Source organism: Squalius cephalus, assembly GCF_949319135.1.
Source record: "Squalius cephalus genome assembly, chromosome: 1".
NCBI classification, from domain to species: domain Eukaryota; kingdom Metazoa; phylum Chordata; class Actinopteri; order Cypriniformes; family Leuciscidae; genus Squalius; species Squalius cephalus.
Genome location: NC_137122.1, coordinates 25,886,629 through 25,906,660, shown reverse-complemented (window position 1 = coordinate 25,906,660; position 20,032 = coordinate 25,886,629). Strand labels below are relative to the sequence as shown.

The 20,032-nt window shown below is 35.8% G+C and overlaps 1 protein-coding gene across 1 annotated transcript; it reads left to right on the top strand.

Annotated features, from left to right (window-relative positions):
* Positions 1 to 402: 402 nt before the first annotated feature.
* LOC307166187 (erythroblast NAD(P)(+)--arginine ADP-ribosyltransferase-like) lies at positions 403 to 1,468 on the top strand (the record flags this gene model as incomplete). The annotated part of the gene is made up of 2 exons (XM_079884396.1): positions 403 to 453; positions 647 to 1,468. The coding sequence occupies 2 exons, from the start codon at positions 403 to 405 to the stop codon at positions 1,397 to 1,399; spliced, it is 804 nt and encodes a 267-aa protein (XP_079740522.1). The 3' UTR covers positions 1,400 to 1,468.
* Positions 1,469 to 20,032: the final 18,564 nt, after the last annotated feature.

Genomic DNA, 20,032 nt, shown 5'->3' with positions numbered 1-20,032 from the left:
ACCACACAGACTTCACATGTGCAGCATCATGATGAGCTCAACATCGTGATCCTACGTCAGCTGTTATATCCCACAACACACACATTATCAGCGATATAAAAAAGCCACCTTCCTCATCTCTTTCAAACGTCGTTGTCGTCTGGCTGTGAGCAACTGACTTTTCAGGTAAATTTGTGAGTTAAGTAAAAGTAAATATATCGGTAGAGATCACAGGTTTAATTGCATATTTGACGTTTTTTCAATACGACATACAAACAAATTTTAAACTGTGTTTTGTAAGAAGTTGGTGAACAGTTTAACTGTATTTAGTGATAGATTTAATATATGTGAGCCGCTGTTGTGTTTCAGCATCAGTTCTTCACTAGATCTACTAGATCATCAGAGGGATTTGACTGAATCAAGATGCTGCTGATCATTGAAGCTCTTCTTCTCATTTTAGCTGCTCTAGGACAGGTAAGCTTGTGTTCTACATTTACATTTTCATTTATGCATTTGGCAGACGCTTTTATCCAAAGCGACTTACATTGTATTTCAAGGTGCACAATTACATTCTTATCAGTTCTGCTTTCCCTGGGAATCGAACCCATGACATTGGCGTTGCCAATGAATACTGGTGATGTGATTATTATGATTCCTGTTTCTGCAGGATCACAGAGCTGTTGCTGCTGTTGAAGGAAAGGCATATCCATTGGATATGGCACTGAAGTCTGTTGATGATCAATATGACGGTTGTAGAGATGACATGGCAAAACTGGTGAAGACAAAATATCTGGAGGAGGAAAAAAAAAAGTCTCCTGAATTTAGTGATACTTGGAACGACGGTGTAAAGAAAGCCAAGAAACCACAGGATAATTTGGAACAGATTCATTCAGTCGCCATTTATGTGTACACTAACAACGATTCAAATGTTTATCGTGATTTCAATAATGCTGTCCGTAGTGAGAAACAAAAATACAAAGACAAGACATTCAAATGGTATTCACTTCACTTTCTGGTAACAGATGCAGTAAAGATTCTGAACAAAACACAAAGCAAATGCTATTCAACTTATCGCGGCACTACAGTTGAGTTTGAGAAGAATGTTCTGAACAAAGAGGTTCGTTTCGGCTCATTTACGTCCTCCTCTCTTGATCGTAAGGTAGCAAATGATTTTGGATCGAAATCTTGTTTTGAAATCTACACTTGTGAAGGCGCTGATGTGATCAAATACTCCAAATATCCTGACCAGAAAGAGGTGCTGATTCCTCCATATGAGAAGTTTATGGTCACTGATGTCAAGACAAAAGGTCAGGAAGGTGCCTGGTGTGACACTGTGTTCAAGTTGAAAAGCTCTGGGAAAATAAGTTACCTGAACTGTGGTGTTGATGTAAAACTGGTACAGGACAGGGACAAACATTAAATCTTCACTCATTGTGTCTCTTCAAGTCAGACGCTGCTTTCATTATAATGTTTGATGGCTTCATTAATTCCGAATTATAATTGTAACGACAATGACTATGACATTCGGTCACATGCTGTCAAATTAGTGCATCCTGATCTCGCAAACACATTCTTCGTTGTCTAAGAAGACAACGAGTCTGTTCATGGTGCCTCTAAGTCTACCATGAACGGTCAAAATTGCATCGTGGTGGCTCCCCTGAGAGACATCTGAGTCATACATTAACGTAAAGAAGGGGAACCCTTGTAAAATCCCCCCTCTCTGTAAACAAAACCACATACCTTTGAATCACGTGACAAGCCTCAAAGACATTCCACGCACACACACACACACTGGACACGTGGACTTTCAAACAGAAATCCCTTGCATAACAAACCACTAAAAGTTGATCTGTATTCCGGTGTTTCTCAAGTGTCGTCACTTGCCATAACGGAAACACTGACAATTTTATTGTGTGTTTAATCAAACTTTATTTGTGTGTAATTATGCATATAAATGTAACGTTATGTTTCCCCTATATTTACCTGTCATCCTTGGTATCTGTCTGACCGTCCTGTTTTAATTCAACCAGTCACACATAGGAGATTACAGTAAAATGTATTGTTCTGTGTGTACAATCTTAAGAGGAAATATGAATTCTTTCTCTCATAAGACATGTGGTCAAGGTAGGCGTGTCTTCTTCACACAAAGAAACTTTCTTCCCGCTTCAGATCAGAAGCTCTGATTTGCTGTTGTCACAAAAACAGGGCGTAAACAGATGTCTTTAAAAAGCAAGAGACCCTGTTTCATCTCTCTCTCACCCTGCTCTCTCACCTCGCTCTCGCTCTGACCTTCTCCTCCTCCCAACGGAACCAGCTGGACAGGCCTTGCCTTGGCCTCGGGGACGCATGCCCTCGCGTCATGTAGAAGCTGCCGTTCTTTGCAACTAAGTTATATTTTGCCTCTTCCTTCACGGGAGATGAATCTTATTTTCCGGTAAACGTTACATTCAGTGAGCCGTTCAAGCTTCGCGCGACACCGGAAGACGCAGCAGAAACAGGACACCGTCCGCGCTTCCTTCCTGTCTCAGCCTCACCTGAACAGAGAACAGACTTGCAAGTATCTTTTGATCCCTCTAAAGCTGATTTCAGGGTCTGGCTCTTAGGTTTCTGTATGTAATAATTACTAGCTTTTCCCTTCTCTCTATTTCTTTCTTTTTTTCTTTCATTCATTCTGATCACGTATGTTCTTGTTTGGTTAAATGTTTGTTTGTTTTATTGTTTGTATTTTTACGTACGTTTGTATTTGTAGCTCATATAATCTCTAGTTTTACATTTATTCAAATCCATGTATACTTTTAACTGTCTCTGTGTTTGAAAGCCCGCTTTTATAAAGTCAATGAAACACAAGATCTAATTAAGCTACAAGCTCGATATTATAGACTACATAGAGTAGTTTTAATTAATAAACTCAGAAAGTTTGATGTTCGTGGCCAGAAGATAAACTTTCTTGGAGTTTGTAAATAGATACCCCTTCTTAACTGTGATAATCTTACATTTATTAGCTGGATGAATGATTGATGACCAGACCAGTTACAGAACAAGGTAATCTCGATAATTGATAAAGTAAATGTACATACGACTTATGAATTATGACCATGAGTTATGATTATTAATATTTCCAAAATTCCCTATATCCTTGAGCTAATTCGCATTTACCCAGAGTCGTTTATGCTACATAATCATCTTTACAAGTTTTAAGTAAATCAACAATGAATTCTTCTGCTTTGTCAACTTTTGATCTAGTTTATGTTTTCACATGTAACTCTGTGTGTTGTGCTAGGGGAAAGTGAATAGGCAAAAGCTTATAGGCAACATTTTAATTACATGTTAATAATAATGTACCAGCTGACAGGTTTCCCTGTATAGTTTTTTTTTTTTTTTTTTTTCTTGAGAAAAATTAACATGTACTGTACCTGCTACATATTGAAATAAATAGATATTAAAATGAAACTGAATCATAAGCTTATGAATCAAAATCAAATCAAATCCTGAAATTTGTGTCAATGCCCAGCCTTGATAAAAACACATTAGGCCTACCAGTCATTGTACCATGTAAACATTGTAATGTGTTGTCAGGAAAGCTATAATGAAATTATGTTCAGTTACCAAATGTTTTGACAAACACAATATAGTTCTTGTGATGCAAGGTTTTGTGTTATGTTCTTCAAAAAACTCACTCACTCACCGCCCGCAGGAATAATTATTACTCTGAACTCAAAAGTTGGCAGCCCTAGTATTTATTTTGTTGAACTTCGTAGTAAAACTTAGAGAATTTAAAAGCTGAGAATTTGTTTTATATTAAAGGTAACTTGCTCTGTCTTGTCTGTCGGCGGCTTGTTAATGTCCTTTTTGCTCCACAATGTTTTTTCACTGTGTGCACTCTAAAAAGAGATGTGTTAAAAATGACACATGTTGTGTCAGTTTTAACACATGTGGTGAGTGTGCTCAGGGACAACACATGTTGTGTCAAATTTAACACAATAAATGTGTAAGTCATTTTAACACACAAATTGTGTCATTTTAAAAAATAAAGCGAAAGGGCCAGATGCAAAAAATATTAACCGTTTAATCAATAGTCGAGTACAGAATGCATGTGAACACAAAGTACAACACAATGTTTCAAGCTCAATGACTGGACAGACTCACTGTACTGGACATTATTCAGTTATTCACACTTCAACCCCTAATTGATAATGCTGCTTTTGACAAAAGTTCATGAAGAAATAAAGGTTAACCGAGTTTGCACTTTGAATTTTATTAAAATGTAGCAACTGACAAAATATATGTATATAAATAACTTGTATTTTCACTGGCCTGTTTGTTTGAGAACATAGCAAACACTGCATACCATTCACAGTGATGGTGAGTGTCGGCACTCAAAATGATGAGTTGAAAACAACACAACCTGTAGAAAGAGATGTTAAAAATGACACATGTTGTGTCAGTTTTAACACATGTAGTGTGTGTGCTCAGGGACAACACATGTTGTGTAGATTTTAACACATGTTGTGTAGATTTTAACACATATTGTGTCAGTTTTAACACATGTAGTGAGTGTGCTCAGGGACAACACATGTTGTGTCAAATTTAACACACAACCTGTGTTGATTCTTAACACATCTCTGTGTTTATAAGGACTACACATTTTGTGTTACCTTTAACACAACTAATGTGTTATTCCTCTTACGCAGAAGTGTGTTGAAACCTTTTACACACTAATGTGTTATAGTTACACAACTTGTGTCAGATATGTGTCACATGTGACTGTAGTCGGTGTGTATTTGCCAGAGTTACTTCCTGTGTTTTTACAACTGAGTGTTTGGATGAACACTGAAACGTATTGTTAACTTGTGTTTATGGAGTCCAGTGACGTTTAATAAAGAGTTTGTTTGGACATTTTATTAGCTGGATGGTTTAGACATCATGAATCTACATAGACAAGCTCTTATTGAGAATTAACTGAGGTTTGATGTTTCATTGAATGTGTTATTTGAAGTCACCAGAATCGTGATTAATGGCTCCTTTATTTGAGCTCTTGACCCTTTACTCATCTTTTAGTTTTTTTTCTTGCTGTAACTGTATTTTAATAAAATACATTTGTTATGGCAAGAGAAAATATGATCAGATGTTTCTTGATGATGTCATAATCAACAAGTGCAGATCTGATCAGGTTTATGAGTTTATGAGTAAATGGATGGTGCACATTTAATTTATTTATGTGCTGTTAGTTATAATTATCCTGTGACACGACATCATGCTGTCCAGTAGGGCAGAATAATAAAATAAATGTTTTCTGAAAATTTTAATCTGCAGCAGAAACTAGTCAAACACAGACCTCAAGAATAAGCGTATGAATCTCAACAATGGTGACAAATGAAAAGCTTCATGCCGCAATGCATGCTGGGAGTCATGGATGAGATTTGCACTATTGTGGCACCCAGCATGCATTGCTGCATGAAGCATTTTGTTTGTCACCATTGTTGAGATTCATACGCTGATTCTTGATGTCTGTTTGATACCTTAGACTGTAAGATTCTGTACGAACTGTGTATTTATTAATGAATTTTAAGCTAATTGCATTATGCTAATCTATTATGTATTACATTCATCTTTCAAATATTAAACTCTTTCTGAGCTTCTGCTGAACAATCTTACATGTTCATGACGATAATATTATCATCAGAGCATATTTTTCTCGTGTTTATTTCTGCTGTTTCAAATGTGCAAATTAAATACACATTTACAGCAATCAGAGAAAACTAATGTTAAAGAGTCAAGGGTAAAGAGCCCAAATAAAGCTGACACTAATCACGATTCTGGTGACTTTAAATGAAACATTCAATGAATCGTCAACACCAAAACCTGTTAATTCTCAATAAGAGCTTCTGTAGAGTCTGACAGAAATAATGTTAATCTGGTTATTAATAACAAGTGAAAGCAGCATTTGAAAAATACATTGAAAAAGAGGCATGGTGTGATTGGCTGCAAAAAAACAACCGTTAATCTTTAAGTTTTCATGAATTAAGATTTAATTTATTTATTTGAATATATTGCTTTATTTATTTTAGAGCATTTTATGGGATACCAAATAAAATATACCTAGAATTTTTTTTTCATAAAAACTGCCCTCCACCCAGTGCTATTCTATCCAGAGTTACATTTTAACACACATTGTGTCAAAATGCCATCAACACATCTTGTGTGTTGTTTTTTAACACATCTCTTTTTAGAGTGTGATCAAATGGATTTGGGGTGAGAATAGTGTCAGTTGAATCAATTGAGTCTCAAGCTGAATTTGTGAGAGCTGGTATACCTGCTGCTTTTTTTGTCCATTTCCAAACAAAACAAAACCAGTAAAAGAAGAGAGGTACTTCAAAAAATGATCAATCTCAGAGGGTTAAAATTTATCATATGAGCTGATTAACTTTATGTTCACTTAAACTGCCTAAAAACTGTGTACAACCCTGAATTTTTTAGCATCAAATTAAATTGACAAAATTCATAATTTGACAAAAAAAGCAGGTTGTAAACTGAGCCTAAATAACCATTTATCATGATACTTCTGCAGTTTCAACTGTATATAATTTAGTTGTCCTTTGGTAACAGCACCACCCACTGGTCAAAGTGTATGCATCATATTTAGTGAAACATTGTTAGAACATAATTTTGTTAGTTGGGGTTGCATCTGTAACTTTCACAGAGTCAGAACTGCTTAGTGTAAAACACTTAGATGTGTAAAGCTTTTGTTGTTGTGGTTGTTTTTGTTTTTTGTTTTTTTTTGGGCAAGGAACTCAGTTTGTCCAGTGAGAAACCATAGACCTTCACAAGTTCTCCATTATGATGAGCTCAACAGTTCAGTTCACATCAATATCACACTTCAACTGTTATACCTCAGAACACACACACACACACACACACACACACACACACACACACACACACACACATTACTAGTGATACAAAAAGCAACTTCAACCTCCTCATCTTAGTTTGAAGAGTTGTTTTCGTCTGGCTGTAAACAAATGACTTTTCTGATCGTCTTCTCTCGTAGTTGCTCCTGAGCTCCTGAAAACATAAAAAAATAACAGAATTGTACATACAAAAAAGACAATATATTTAGGAGGTAAAGTACAAGGTGAAGCTTATTGTGCAATGCACATTGCTACTCTCTCTGTTTTTTTGTTTGTTACATCAGATCCCCTTCCTGACACACATTTACACTCTATGACAATTTGTCATATCCAGTGCACCCAACCTGAATGTCTTTGTACTGTGGGGGAAACCCACGCTGACACTGGGAGAACCTGCAAACTCCACACAGAAAGGGTGGAGCCAGGACTTGAACCGGAAACCGTCTTACTGTGAGTCGACAGTGCTACCCACTGAGTCACCGTGCCGCCCCTGTATGCACATTGCTACTGGAGTCATTTATTTAGTATTTGTGAGACGCTGTTTCTAGTTGTCTTTCAGCATCTGTTCTTCACTAGATCTAGAGCATCTGAGGGATTTCACTGAATCAAGTTAACAGACTTTGTTTTACTGTAACTTTCACAGAGTCAGAACTGCTGACTCAATTCTTTCTGACTGCTGGTTTATACTTTCATCTCATACATTAAAATTCTGTAATTTTTTTTTTAGCATGCTAACATACACTAATACAGGCTAGCAATTCACTAAAATGCGAGTTAAAAAAAAAAATTCTTGTTTCGTTACACAAACTTTCATTGTTGACTGATAGACTGTATTGATAGACAGGAAGAATTTGTGCTTGTGTGTGTGAAACCACAAACACACCAGGGCTTCAGAGGTGTTGCATTTTCAGATGAGCTGAACACTTTCTTACAGCTAAACATGAACTGGAAGCATCAACATCACACTACAGCTACATAGGCCTATATTACTCACAGCAAGCTAAATATCTGATAATGAATATTTTCTCCATCGTAACATTTCAATTTTGATAATGATGTTTTGAACATATGCCTTTTGTCTTTTTCACTGCTCAACATCTTAGACCACAGGCTTATAAACATTTGATGCCAATGAACCTCGAATATGCTAAATCCCCCTGTGGTCGACTTAATAATCTGTTTGTTTGAGCTGTTTTATCTGAAAGCAACTTGCACTGGCATATATGTCAGTGCCATTGTTTTGTCTCAAGATGCACACTAGTAATTTTTCTAAGGCACGTTTATAAAAGCAACTTAAATATCCTAATTGAACTAAAACCTAATCCTGGCTTAATCTAAGCACTGTCTGTGAAAACTGGCCTGAATTATAGATCTTAAAGGGATAGTTCACTCAAAAAATGAAAATTCTGTCATTAATTACTCACCCTCATGTCGATCCAAACCTGATAAGACCTTCATTCATCTTCGGAACACAAATGAAGATCTTTTTGAGGAAATCTGAGAGCTTTCTGTCCCTCCATTGACAGCTATGCAACTGACACATTGAGGCATTAACAAGTTCATAAAGAGATTGTAAATATAATCTATATGAATTGAGCGCTTTAGTCCAAATTTTCTGAAGAGACACGATCGTTTTATACAATAAACGTCTAGGTTACTAATGTAACCCCTGTTCCCTGAAGGAGGGAATGAGAATGAACCTCATTGGTTCTTGCTGAAGCTCAAACGTGCTGCGTAACAGGAGAATGAACCTCATCGGTTCTTGCAGAAGCAGAAACTGAACACACATCTGTTTACTGTATCCAGTGTAGACAGCGTCAGTGATTTTAATGAGTTTATTTGCTTTAGACGCGACGCTCACATCCAGTGTAGGCAAATGTCAGTCGTTAAGCATCTGAACTCCAGTGGGCGGGGCCTGTGATGCAATGATGTTGAACTATTCGTCGAAGTCTTGGAGGCAGTCATATGCAAATGTATTTGCCCGTGTGACGTCACAAATCCCACAATAGACAAACAAGACATTTTTTGGAGCTTGATTAAATAAATGCTTTGTTTATAATGAGGAGGATGTTTTAAGCTAAAAAACTTGCAGCATGTTTTAATGGTATTTGACCTCTTATATGTCAAAAGATCGAGGGAAATTTAAATTATCATTTCATGACCCCTTTAAATGTCTCCAAAAGATGCTTAGATTGATAAAGTATATGTAGAACACTTTCCATTAATACAAAATGAGTTGCTATTTAGCTTTAAGTGCACTTCTGACTACAGTGCCATCAACTATAGACAAAAAAATGAACTATTTTTATAATGCAAAAGTCATTATTCATTCCTTACAGATAACACATTAAGAAACACACCTTTCTGCATATTTAAACTGAATCACATACCATTTTTCACTTTTACTCTGACAAAGTTTCAACACCGTTTTCACAAAAACCCATTGAAAGTGTCATTGCCACAGTGAACAGAGAAAAAACCCCACAGAAGTTTGGTTATCACACTATCAAAACCTACTGGAAGTGCACAGCAAAATCCCCATTGTTAAATTAACACTCCTCAGTGTACATATGTGTCCACACTACAGGGTGTTAAAATTAACACTGAAGCAGTGTTGAAGTTAATGATATAATTAAGTGATTAATTAAGTGATGATTGGCCATTAGTGGTGACACCTGATGTTAATAAGCAGAATCATTGATGGAAAGAGAAAAAACAATAACATAAAAAAGAGAAACACAAGAACTACAACTGACTTCGAGTCATTACAAATTGTTGCACTTATTATTACCAGTTTCACTTTATTTCTGTCATACATCGACAAAAGTTCTTGAGATTTAACAGAAGTTTAGACGTTAATGTTTTATGGAATTTTTCTTTTCAAGTTACCATTATGGTGACCAGTGTTTGCTTTAGTTGGGCTCTTGACCCTTTTCATTTTGTTAATATTAGTTTTTCTCTGACTGTTCCAACATTGTTTTTATAAAGCAAATTTGCTACTGCAAGAGAAAACATGACCTGCTCACAATTTGTTTTGATGCTAATGACATTATCATCATGTAGTGACCTGATTCACTGATGTCATTCAGAGTCTAAGTCTTTGACTATATGCTTGATGTGTCATTTTAGTATTGGTGATTGTAGTTCTGAGATTCTACAGTTTGAGATCCAACAGCAATATGAAAAATTTTGAAAATACTTTGTGCAAAGAAGTTATTGTGTTTAAACGCACAGACATCAAGAATCAGGATATGAATCTCAACAATGGTGACAAAAAACAAACTAGTGACGAACAGATCAACTCTGAACATCACAAAACAAGCTACTAAAGTCAGAACAAAACAATAGCAAAATAAAAGCAAACAGAAAAAACAATGAAAATTACAGGACAATTCAGCTGCATAATTTCTTCATGCTGCAATGCATGATGTGAGCCATTGATGCGTTCTGATTGGTGGCTCCCATCATGCACTGCAACATGAAGCATTTGTTTGACTGTCACCATTGTTGAGATTCATATGTAGATTCTTGATGTCTGTGTGTGATTTTAAAAGTTTCAGATCATTAAAACGTTGCTGGAAGTAACTACTGTAGTCGAAAATGAATAAAACATTTGAATAGTCAGTTTATAATGATGGGTGCCATCATTAAATCAGGTCACTAGTAATTTCATCATCAAAACATAACCAGGGGTCTGTTCTTCGTACGTCGCTAACTTACTTAGCTGGATTTGATTGTTGGCGATTTGGCATGATCTTGGATTGTTTGGTTCTTCAACGCTCATCCTGGACTTGCTGTCATAGCAACATCTGCGCAAGCTTAAACCTGCTCGCGAGCAGGCTTATTTCATGTTAACAGGATTAGACTGCGGCTTCATAAGCGGAGCTGATACGGGAAGTCCAGCGCAGCGCGATAGTGCACTTTCTTTCTGAGATATATATTTTTTCTCGTGATTCGTGAGATTGTCGTTTTTTGTCGCTTTTATGTTTAAAAGACAGTTTTAGTTTTTAGGCTATCATAATTTTTTATGAAGATCATACAATCATGACCATGCCGATTACAGATATGTCACTCAGGCTTCACTAACGTGATTGGTACCATAGACTATAGGCTACCATAGACTGCCATCAAGGCCTCAATGAAGGGGATTATGTGAACAGAAAGGGGATTCACAATGTAAATGTGCAGCCCAGTTACTGTTGTGATTCTTAATATTCCAGATTAGTAATATTATATCAAATAAAAAAAAGGCAGTTGACTAAAATCTTCCATATCACAAATGTGAAAGCAAAATGGCCAGGATCTGTGCATGACTCAAGAATTTTCAGAGATTCACATTTATGCACATTATTTGAAAGTGGTAAGAAAAGTTCCACAATTAAATATCAAGCTCACTGTATTACATACACTTATGCTGGTCCTACACTGAAAAAAGTGAAACATCAGTGCAATTCATTCAAAATATATATTTACATTGGTTCAATGGAAAATTGTGATTTTCAGTTTATACCTTCTGTTTTCACTTTGCCTCAAAGTAAGTGTTATGCCCTCTATCACTGAAAAAAATTATACTTTGGATTAACTTAAAACAATTGATGTAATTTTGTTACAGCTAATTTTTTTTAGATTTTCTCAAATTGTATTTATGATTTAGTTAAAACCATAAATTTTGATTTAATGTCAAACCAAAATTTAATTTTTTTCCAACTCAACGTTTTACCTTAACCCAAAGTATGCAGCAAAAACTCCAGTGTTAAATTAACAATCAAGAGTGTTAAAGTTAATGAGATAATTAAGTGATTAATTGAGTGATGATTGATCATTATTGAAGACACCTGATGTTAAGCAGAATCACTGAAGGAGAAAATCTCAAATTGTAAGTTACCATTATGGTGATTGGTGTTTGCTTTAGTTGGGCTCTTGACCCTTATATTATTAACTTTAGATTTTGTTTGGCTGCTGTATCTGAGTTATAACCGCCAGTTGGACAAAGAAAAAAAGTGATCTGATGGTGTTGTTTATATTATGACTATCATCATTTGAACTTGATCACTGAACTCATTAAGACCCTTATTTAACGTAGATTTATGTTGTTGATTACAGAATAACTGTGATTCTGCATAAATATCCAGAATTTTAGATAATATACAAAGGATTTCTTAAAGTTGTTTTGAAAAAAAAAAAAAAAAAAATCTTTCTTTTAGGCACACACAGATGTCAAGATTCAGTCTATGCATCTCAACAATGGTGACAAGCAGAATATTCAATTAGGAAAAGTAAATTACATAGACAATTCAGATCATAATTTATTCATACTGCAATGCATGATGGGAGCCATTAATGAGTTGTGATTGGTGGCAGCCACTGCAACATGCTTTATTATTGTCACCATTGTTGAGGTTCACAGGCTGATTATTGATGTCTGTGTTTCTAAATAAATTCAAATGAAAGTCTTTTGGTCAGAACAATATTAATTAAATATTTTTGATTAGGCTATATGAAAAATACTGAAAATCAAATGCTGTAGAATCACAGAGCTGCTGTAATTAACAAGTTAAACCAAATTATCTCAATAAATTTCATTTTTTGGATCACAACATGATTATGACAAAACATAACCAACACCATCAGATCACATTGACTCTTTGTGCATTTGACTGTTATAAATCAATAACAGCAGACAAACAAAATCTAAAGTAAACATATAAGGGTCCAGAGCCCAACTAAAGCAAACACGGATCACCATAATGGTAACTTACAATTTGTGATTTTCTCCTTCAGTGATTCTGCTTGTTAACATCAGGTGTCTTCAATAATAGTCAATCATCACTAAATTAATCACTTAATTATCTCATTAACTTCAACACTCTTGAGTTGAGTTGAGTTGAGTTGAGTTGAGTTGAGTTGAGTTGGAAAAAAATAAAATTTTGGTTTGACATTAAATCAAAATTTATGGTTTTAACTAAATCATAAATACAATTTGAGAAAATCTAAAAAAAATTAGCTGTAACAAATTACATCAATTTTTTAAAGTTAATCCAAAGTATCATTTTTTTCAGTACAAAAATTTTTTTTTACTATTTTTTCTAACAGAACTGCATTTTTTCATAGGTGATTATGACATGTTCCTGCCTGCAGACAGGTGTTTTATGACCCCATTCCCTGACCCAAACAAGTTACAATGCAGCACCAGGGCAAAGGCACACAATGAAATGAACTTTGGCTAACTAAAGGGAAGATTTCAGTGTCTGAAACGTCTGAGGGGTTGCACACCTGACAGGGCCTGTGACATTGTTGCATGTGCCATAACATTGCCACAAAAAAAAAAACACTTTTCATTAAATGTTTAATAAAAGACAAATATGCTTAGTTCCTTGAGTTTTATTTCAATTGTTCTTTGTAAAGAAAAGCCAGTGGTCAAGTGCCTGCAACAAGAGATATTAGACACATGCCTCATGCAACAACTAAAAAGGAAAAGTTGGCTATACACTGCCCACCTGTAGGCCTATGTCTCCTCTGTCTATGCAGACTCTTCTGTAGGCCTTTCTGTACATGTGGAATCCTGCAACTTATATTGCAGCCATAAAGCATACAAGTATAAATTAAGTAAAGTTATTTATGCACTTGCAGGTAGGCTAGTTCCTCCATATGACAGTTATCTGAGAGGGTTTATTCACTGTCCAGTGCAATGGAAACAAATGGACATTACAAAGTCTTATACTTTCTTTCCTTTGGAAAGTTAGAAAATGTCCACTTACTGCACATATTTCAGCCACCACTTTCTTGGGAACAGATACAAGTGTTGGTGTATCATGTAAAAGTGCACAAAAGAGGAAAACACGATGTCATTACAATGAACTACACTGGGGAAAAATGTGATCAATAACTCATGGCAAAATATTTTTTACATTAACATAAGTTTATCAGTTTTCACTTTCACAAGTCAAAGCAATTCATCATTACTCCAGATTTAACAGTTGAAATCTCTATACAGCCTTAATTTAACGCAGCAAAAATTATTTTACAGTGTAGGCTACTAAGATCTTTTCTTTTTTTTTTTCTCAGCCTTTTTCTTGGTTGCTTTTATAAACAGACAACCATTTATTTAACAGTGCCTTTTATAAAATAGACTATAATATAACTAAAAATTACCATAATGTAGAATATTTTTGTACTTCATTTTTATTTGTTCCCATGTTCTAGTATGGTGACTAACAATACAATGAACAAAGTAATTATGCAATTATTAAAATACAAAAATATAGGATATTAAGTGATAAAAACATCTAACATGGCCACTTCTAACAGATTTAAATTGTCTGCTACTTTTTGCCAGCCCTCTCTCCTGGCTTTAGCAGACTTTGATGTGTTCCGTGGTGTTTTGATTAAACATTAAAATTCTGAATAAACTTCGACTATTAGTTCTTGCTCTGCTGAGGAGAAAAACTGAGCCCGCTCTTTGGCCACGCTGAGCAGCCAATAGCAGCGTTGCTGATCAATGTTTCTACTATCGATACATATCCCCTTTTAAACTTAGCATGAACGCGCAATTATCTCAGATAACTCATTCCAGCGATACTAATCATATCCGGCAAGTGTGTTTGAAGAGCCGAGTTAGCCAGATCATGATTCGCACGATGATATCATCTTGGATGTCTCGTTTGATCTCGGATGTAAGCAACGTACGAAGAACGGGCCCCTGATCTGACAAAATATTCTAAGCTTCCTCATGAGAAAGAAGTGCTGATTCCTCCAAATGAGAAGTTTAAAGTCACTGCTGTCAAGACAAGAAAAGATTAGAAAGATCTCTGGTGTGAGACTGTGTTCACTTTTAAAAGCTCTGGAACAAGAAGTGACCTGAACTGTGCAGTGGCATTTAATCAAACACTGTTCCCTTTTGGTTTAGTTCATTTATACTTTGTCAGAAAACACAATTAACATAATTTCAACAAAATTAAATAAAGTTATTTTTAAGTGACCCAGTTCAGTGGCCTCAAAGTGATTTTATATGTGTCTTGAATTCATTTCTTCATTCGGGCTTGCATCTTTTTGCATCACATTACTGAACATATTGTCAGCAATAGTTTATTGACTGAATGACTTTCTAAGTGCAATGCAGCTTGCAGCAATATTTTCAATATGCTAAAAAGTTTAATTTAATTGGTTTCAATTAACTTTGATTTTTTTAATTATTATTATTTAAATTTAAGTTAATATTTTTTACCTTAGTGATGTTTGTGGTTTTCATTGTGCAGAAGAGTGACGCTTGTGGTTTTGTTGTGTTTGGCTTTACTAACACCATGACACTTTATGAAATGAGCAATAGCTGCTAAAACCTGTGAAATGACGAGTTTCTTCTTAAGTGTTCATCCCTTTACATTCAGCCAAAAATTATGTTGCTAACTAAAAAAAAAAAAAAACAGCTATTGCATTTCTTTCAACAAAATATAATTTGTTTGAATGGAATTATTCTATTCATTTTATATACATTAAATGGGTGGAAATGTTTTCCTCAATTTAATTAAGTTCACTGAATAAAATAATAATAATAATAATCTTGTGAAATATATGCAAGATTATGACTCATCTTAAGCAGAGAGAAACTCAGAGTTTGTCCTGCATGAAACCACAGGTCTTCAAAAGTGTTGCATTATCAGATGAGCCTGATGCTTCATGATTATTTTATCTCTATAGTGCATGAAACCACAGGCCACAAGTGACAATCAGGTGATCTAAACCATTTAAATGACCAAGATGCATCACAAACACACACAGTATCAGCGAAATAAAAAGGCACCTTCCTCATCTGTTGAGTCGTTGTCGTCTGACTGTCAATGACTTTTCTGATCTTCTCTCGTCGTTGCTTCTGAAAAACAATGAAAAGAAACAGACACAGAACCTGACAAAAAGAGACAACAGTATTTTCAGGTGAGTTTAGGGTTAAAGTACAAGGTCAACACCCACATGGCCATTTTTTTCTGGCCCAACTCCACCCCTTTTTTTGTGTCTCTGATACACGTTTGTCATAACAAAAAAATGCAAGAGAAACTCTGCTCAGATGATTATGTTCACTCTTTTGCACTTATCATCATCATCATGTAGTAGTCTGATTAAATGTTCCTAGAGTCTAATCTCTGATTCATTTGTTTAATTAAATTGTTAATTTCTCATGCTAGTACTGAGGAAGAGGATACATATCTTTGAATAAAAGTTTGAATTTGGGTCTGTCTCTGGTATATCTTGAGAGAGATAGGTCTGAGAATTAAATATTGATCTTTTACTGAATTCAACAGCAAGCAATATAATCATGCGCATCACATGTGGATCCACATGCACAAACGGCATACGTATTAAGTGTTTGCATAGCGTTTCTTTACAAAGTGACATCGCCAACTACTGGACCTGGCATGCATAATACAACCTTTTTAGTCATTATTGCAAATCCGTGTGAACAGGGATCGTTTCGACAATGTTGTTGTCTGTTTTTTGTACATTGTTTTTGTGTACACATACCCTTAGATTTCCCACATTAGAATGTCATAAATATTCACATACAACTTTCAAATCTCACTCTACAACAGTTCCTCACTAAAAGCATCACATCCCGAAGATTTTAATTACAGTAAATAAACTGTTGTTTGCTGTGATCATGATGTGCCATCATTGCCACACATGACCCAGCTCTGGCTGACAGGAGGCCAGCAGTGCCATCTTGAGGACACATTCGGGCCAAGATCACTTGTTATGTATAACACATCAGTGAACATCACAGGTTTAAGTGATTATTTAAAAAAAAAAAAAAAAAACCTCTGTCAGAAAATACTAGTAATCCACAGGCCCTTCACAAGTGTTGCATTATCAGATGAGATGAACAAAGACAGCTGGAAGACGATGAGAAGATTTGTTCTCTCAAAAGGGCAAGAAACTGAGCGATAACAGTGGAAGAGATGTTATCTGCGAGAATTTTGCATGCATCACCAGTTTAAGACCATCCCATTTCTTCATGATTGAATAACTTGAACATATGAAGTCATTATGTTTATGTAGGCTATGACCATTACTATACTGCTTCACCAAATATTTTGCATCTGGTTGTCCCAGAAGAAAGATGACCAATCAATGTGATTTTCTGTGGTCATGGTACCACCTAACTGGTAGTTCTACGGCGTACAGTGAGAGAGGTTCAAAGACAGTTTTTGTCACGGTCTTGCGACCAAAGGTGCGATCATTTACTGACAGTGTCAGAGATTTAGCATGATCATCTCACAGTGTGTTTGCTGCTACGACCTACATCTACTGACTAGCCACATGAAATGGCGTACTGATCAACGCGACATGGCCCTAAAACTATTTACCTCAAGCTCCATTTGCAAATTTGGCCTATTTTCCCCAAGCAATGACTGCGCCAATATTCTCCTCTTTCACTTCCTCTTTTTTTCAGCGCACATAAAAAACATTCATCTGGCTCTAAGATGCATCTACTGATTTACAAATTATTTAGTTTTTCCCTAAATATGAATGATAAATATGAAAATATGAGTTTGTCCTTTGTGAAACCACACAATTCTTAATTTATACTTGCATTTACTTGCATCTTTTAGCATCAGATTACTGAACATTTGTAGTGCTTTCTGTCTAATTGTCTGCAATATCATACTGACTGAATGAGTGCAATGCAGCAATATTATCAATAAATGCTAAAGTGTTTTTGCTTCTTGTTGAATTTAATTTCTTTCAATGAACTTTGAAAATGAAAATTTTTATATATTTTTGTTGATATATATATATATTTTTTTATCTTAGTGATGTTGGAATGTTTGTGGTTTTCATTGTGCAGAAGAGTGACGCTTGTGGTTTTGTTGTGTTTGGCTTTACTAACACCATGATGCTTTATGAAATGAGCAATAGCTGCTAAAACCTGTGAAATGAGTGTCCTGTGAAACCTCTTCTTAAGTGTTCATCCCTTTACATTCAGTCAAAAATTATGTTGAAAATTAAAAAGATTTTAAGTAAATAACTGAGAAATTAAATTTCTTTCAAAAAATATTAGGCTATTTGTTTGAGTCGACTCAATCTATTCTTCTTATATACTTAAAAAGGGTGGGAAGTTTTCCTCTATTTAATTAAGTTCACTAAATTTTTTAAATCAGCTTGTGAAATGTTTGCAAGATAATGACTCATCTTAAGCAGAGAGAAACTCAGAGTTTGTCCTGCATGAAACCACAGGTCTTCAAAAGTGTTGCATTATCAGATGAGCCTGATGCTTCATGATTATTTTATCTCTATAATGATCTCACAGTGACTCAAATATATTTCTGAATGTGAAAAACATACTTTGTTGTCCCGTCACAACTCTAAAGTAGAAGAAGGTTTTGGAAATGTTCCTTGTGACTAATAAAATATTTCTTGAAGCCTTCCTGAAAAGTGCTGATTCCATGAGAGATGTTTATTATAGAAATAAATCAGAGAAATAAGACTGGGCCAAACTGTGAATTATCATTCATTGATATCATTCATCATTCTAGTTGCTTTAACTTAATTATAACATTTAATAGTTTGATTAATTCTGAATGAAAATCAGTCTTTACAAGTTTTAACTCAGATGTTCAAACTGCACACAGAGAAAAACAATGTTTTCATCACCACTTTTGTCTGTGAAGCATTGTAATGATACACCTTACTAATATTTATCACTTTTATGGTATCTCAGATTTTGAGTTCATTGATTGGTTACAGAGGACAGGAAGAACCTCATATGAGTTGAGTATAATGCATACATTTACAACTTTCTTATTTTATTTTTTTTTAAACTCAGTTTCAGGGTTCTGTCACTCCTGTTTATTCTTGGTTTTGGTGACAGAACTCTGCTATCGTCTCATCTTGGTGAGCGTGTGGTTTCGAGCTCGCTCGGGCCGTGCGTTCTTCTGTCCAATGAGTTGTTTAGTGTGCGGAGCGGGGTGTTCAGATCCCGTCACTTCAGTCTAGTTTGGTTTCGGCGTATGAGTGTTCTCATTGGCTGCGTGTTCGTAACATGTTTTGTTTGAGCACATGACTTGTGATTGTTGTGATTATTTTTTTCTTTGTTCTGTTTAGTGCAGGGGTCTCCAAACTCGGTTCTGGAGGGCCACTGTCTTGCAGAGTTTAGCTCCAAACCTGATAAACTCTCATGCCTGTATCTCTCTAGTAATCCTGAAGACATTGACTACATTTACATGCAGCCAATAACCCGTTCAAAACTGGATTATTAGCAATAACCCGGTCGCGCACGACCATGTAAACACAGGCAAAAACCCGAATATGCTCATATATTTAAAAACCCGAATATGATCCCTGGAGTACCCCCTTTCTAACCCGAATATTTGGTCATGTAAACGCGTATCGGCATATCCCCATCAAAAGGAACATTGACTACGTTTTACAAGCTGTCAATATTCGGGTTATGGTCGGGTTAAGGTCACTATTTGGGTTTCTGAAACATTCGGAATAACCCGTTTACATGCGTGAGTAGAGAGAGTTACTCCTGTATACATGGAATTTGTAATCAATTGGCAATATCCCGATGTAAACGGCGACGCACGGTTAGCGTCTGGACGTACGGACAACCTTAAGACGCAATATGCGTCATTTCCGATTCTTCTTCCTGTATCCAAAGACAACAACAACAGCAGCAGCACGCGGATAATGAATAGTTCGGGGCAGATAGCGATCGCCTTTGTTCGCGCTTTCCTCCTCGCTCCAAAAGTGTGGTGCTGTGCTGCGTCTCGCCATGTTTACATCTACTTCTTGTTTACTTCCGGTATACTGCACGCGGGTTTTTGTATGCGCCGTCTCTACTCAAAAGACCAAGATTCCTTGCGAATAGAACATGCTCAGCAGCATCAGCCCAGCTACCACCAGGCCATGCTCAGGCCTCAGCAGCAGCAGCCCAGCTACCACCGGGCCAGACTACGGGCCCAACTCCGGGCCTAGTAACTGCAGCAGTGTAGCTACCATCAGGGTTACTCCCATTACTCCAATTACACCCGTTAGGTCATTATATAAACAGGCATTAAAAGTAATGGACCAGAAACCTGTAAGATGGCACCATTGCATCATTCTAAGGAAGCATAATGTTTTGAGGGTTTTGATAGTTTTGTAAATTA